General features: G+C 32.5%; 1 protein-coding gene across 1 annotated transcript; it reads left to right on the forward strand.

Moving 5' to 3' along the window:
• Nucleotides 1-2769: 2769 nt before the first annotated feature.
• Nucleotides 2770-3521, forward strand: LOC107820202 (uncharacterized). Its single transcript, XM_016646431.2, has one exon. It carries the CDS (start codon nt 2809-2811, stop codon nt 3313-3315), a length of 507 nt encoding a protein of 168 aa, XP_016501917.1. The 5' UTR covers nt 2770-2808; the 3' UTR covers nt 3316-3521.

Raw genomic sequence — 3521 nt, forward strand, 5'->3', positions numbered from 1 at the left:
ACTTATTATACAGTGTCCGAAGCTGATAATAATGTCCATATTTTGAATCCCAGAAAAACAAATTAAGTTTTAATGGATCTTTAATATGGAGTAACAACTCAAAAAGAACAGCTTTTTCATAAAACCTCCTTATGTGCGGATGATTGGACATATCATTTTTTTAAATATATAAAATCGCTATACATACCGTACGTGAAGGGTTAGACAGATCGTCTCTCTCTATATATAACATGGGATGTGTGTACCCAATCCAACATTTTTCTACTGAAAATATTTATGCATCCTCATCTATGCTACGATTTAGAGTAATTAAGTCTGAAAGAAGGACATGATATCCTGTCTAATCTAGAAAAGCCTCCACTGACAGTGGGTAGATTATAGTACTAAAATTTATAAAGAACTGAGGGGCCTGTATCTCTCTTTGCGAATTGCTTAAAATTAAATTTTTGTCAATGTTACTTTGTTGTTACAATGTTACACGCACACACTTAAAAAAATGCAGAACACTGAATAAAACCAAGTAATCACATGATATATATTTACTAATGATCACATAAGATCGTTTTAACTATTTTTAGATGTTCTGGTGAATTATAGTTAACTTTGTAGTTAAAATAGTGACATTTTTATATGGAAAACCAACGTATATTGTCTATCAATCACTTCTGCGCTACTTTCTACATTTCTACCAGTTTTGCTTTTTTTGGTGAGTCACAATCTTTCCATCCAAAGAATGTTGGTCGTGCTTTTTTCATAATTAATCAAGAACCTTAATACAATGATCAGCAGCTCCATGCAAAAGTTTATCTATAAATACAATTCATCTTCTTCTTCACAACTCATCCAGTCTTCTCATACTTCCCTAATTACTAATTAAGGTAACTTGAAAAGTTTCACTAATTCCCATAATGAAGAACTTAGCTATCTTCGTTTTTCTTGCCATTTTCATGGCATTTGCTGCCACCCTTTCAGCATCAATTCAAGAGCAAACAATGCTGGTGAAAGAAGAAGCAGACAATAACAATATGGCTGAAGCAGTGAAAGCTGATCCAATTAGCTTCGGTAAAAAAGATGCACATAAAACAACAATTCGAGGAACAGCAGGTAATTCTGTTGCTAAGGAAAAAGTTCATTTCTGGAGAATTCATGAGAGAATATTTGGCAGAAAATTTACATGCAGCAAGAATCCTAAAATATGCCTTGCCAAGGGTAGTCCAGGCCCCTTCTGTTGCAAGAACAAGTGCATGAACTTTTTAATGGACAAAGAAAACTGTGGTTTTTGTGGGAAGAAGTGCAACTTCAATGAGATTTGCTGCAGAGGCTTCTGTGTTAAGACTTTGTTTGGAAAAAAATACGCAGGGCATTGTGGGATTTGAAAGCATAATAGTTACTTGGCTATATATGCCATTAGTACAATTATATTTTCATATGTTTAGAGAACAATAATAATTTGTCTGAACAAATAAATGCCTATTAGGCATATGAGCTTATAATTATGTTATATTGTAGTTCCCATATCCTACTGATCAATGTACTTACCTGATGGAATTAATGAAAGAACTTTTATTTTGAAGAGAGTGCTCATAGCTTACTTTTTACCAAAATTGAGACTACCTACTACATACTTTCCCGCAAAATTCTTACTCAAAAACGACTCACGGTTAAAGACATTTCCAATGAGTGAAATTAATTTTCAAATTCAGTATAAGGATTAAAAAATAATACATAGGAGAAAACGGTTACTGATATGCAAATTTAACTTTTGTCTAATTACTAAGGTACTCACAACTCACAAGAAAGCAATTAATGCAATACGAATATGATTAATGGCAGTTTTTCTTTTCAAATTTACCGTAAGTAATTTTAGATCTTCAGGATATATTTTTAACTGAATTACTTTGCGTCAAAACTTGTGAAAATTGGAGACGTAAACAAGGACAAGGAGTTTAACTTTTATAGATATGACAGTACAAAAAGACTTACACTATCAAATCATTTACAAGAAAAATATAAATAATTGTCCATGATAAGTAAATAGTAACCTAAAAAGATAAGTAACATGCTCGAACAGTTAATTAATCCTTCTAAGGTAGTGTTAACTTGGGGATCAGGCAAGTTCGAGTGGTAGAATCGTGTATTCCTTGCCAGCCCATAAATATTTGGAAACAATGTTAAGTCAATTTATGTGTTCCTATGACATTTATAGAAGTTCAAACAACTGGATACATTAATGGGTCAACTCCTAAGTTCAAATATTAGTACTATATTGCAAGTCAAATAGAATACGCTTGGTAGTTTGGTGCTTCTGTACCTGTATTATGGAGTATACTATATAAAAGTCCACAGACGTCAAAACCTTGCCTAAATAATACTGCTAAAACGCTTCGGGCATTCACATAGATTTAACAAAACTAAGTCATGATTAATTAATTAAATACGATAGGAAATCGTAATGTTATTTTTCCTATCTTATACGCTAGATTATTTTCACTTTGTCAACTAAATTAATGCGGAGGCTTTTATAAAATATAGCAGCTATAGAAATATTACTGAAATCTAATACGATTAAACACAAAGTAATTAAGAACACATTGTATTATATGGAAGTGCCTAATTTTGGTTAGCTATTTAATTTGACTTTATGTATTGTACATAGCCGTGAACAAAGACCACTCCACTAACACGAGTCAAATAGTTCCGCTATGCAAATCCTTCCTCTATATATACTCTTTCCTTCTTCTCCAATTTCCATCCAAACGTTTCAAAATATTTCATATTTGCATTCTTTTCATCCAATCACAAGAAGCCATGAAAACGTATTTGAAAATTTCCTTTTTGTTAGCCATGATTATGGCATCAACCACTATACTTTCAGTAGCTTCATCTGTCGATAAAGAAGAAGAAATACTCTTAAAAGATGACAATGAAGCTGAAATGGCTGAATTATTTGATATCCCCTTAAATGAAACTGATGAAAGTTCATCATCCATTCGAGGGGCTAGCCGTTTTCTATCACAAAAATCACCTTATTACAAGTCAAAAACAATACAAAAACGAATGACTTGTAACAAGAACCCTAGAATATGTCGTGCCAAAGGCAGCCCCGGGCCATTTTGCTGCAAGAAGAAATGTGTAAATGTGTTCACAGACAGACAAAATTGTGGATTTTGTGGGAAGAAATGCAGGTATAATGAGACTTGTTGTAAAGGGCAGTGTGTTAACACTTTGTTTCACAAGAGGAATTGTGGGGGTTGCAATAACAAGTGTCAGAAAGGCAGTGCTTGTGTGTATGGAATGTGTAGCTATGCAAATTAGAGTATACTCAGATTATTAATTAGGACGATTAAATTATTTGTTTGGTTCTAAAATTTACTGTTTTATTTGTATCTGATTAATTATAGGTAGTCATTCCTTTTATTGCGTATCAAATAAGGCTATATCACATTAGTTGTTTGTTTCATTCTTGTATTTCTCATTTCTATTTTCGATTGTAATACTGCATGTAAAGTTTCATATCTTAA

The sequence above is a fragment of the Nicotiana tabacum genome, chromosome 17 (genome assembly GCF_000715075.1).
Source record: "Nicotiana tabacum cultivar K326 chromosome 17, ASM71507v2, whole genome shotgun sequence".
Classification (NCBI taxonomy): domain Eukaryota; kingdom Viridiplantae; phylum Streptophyta; class Magnoliopsida; order Solanales; family Solanaceae; genus Nicotiana; species Nicotiana tabacum.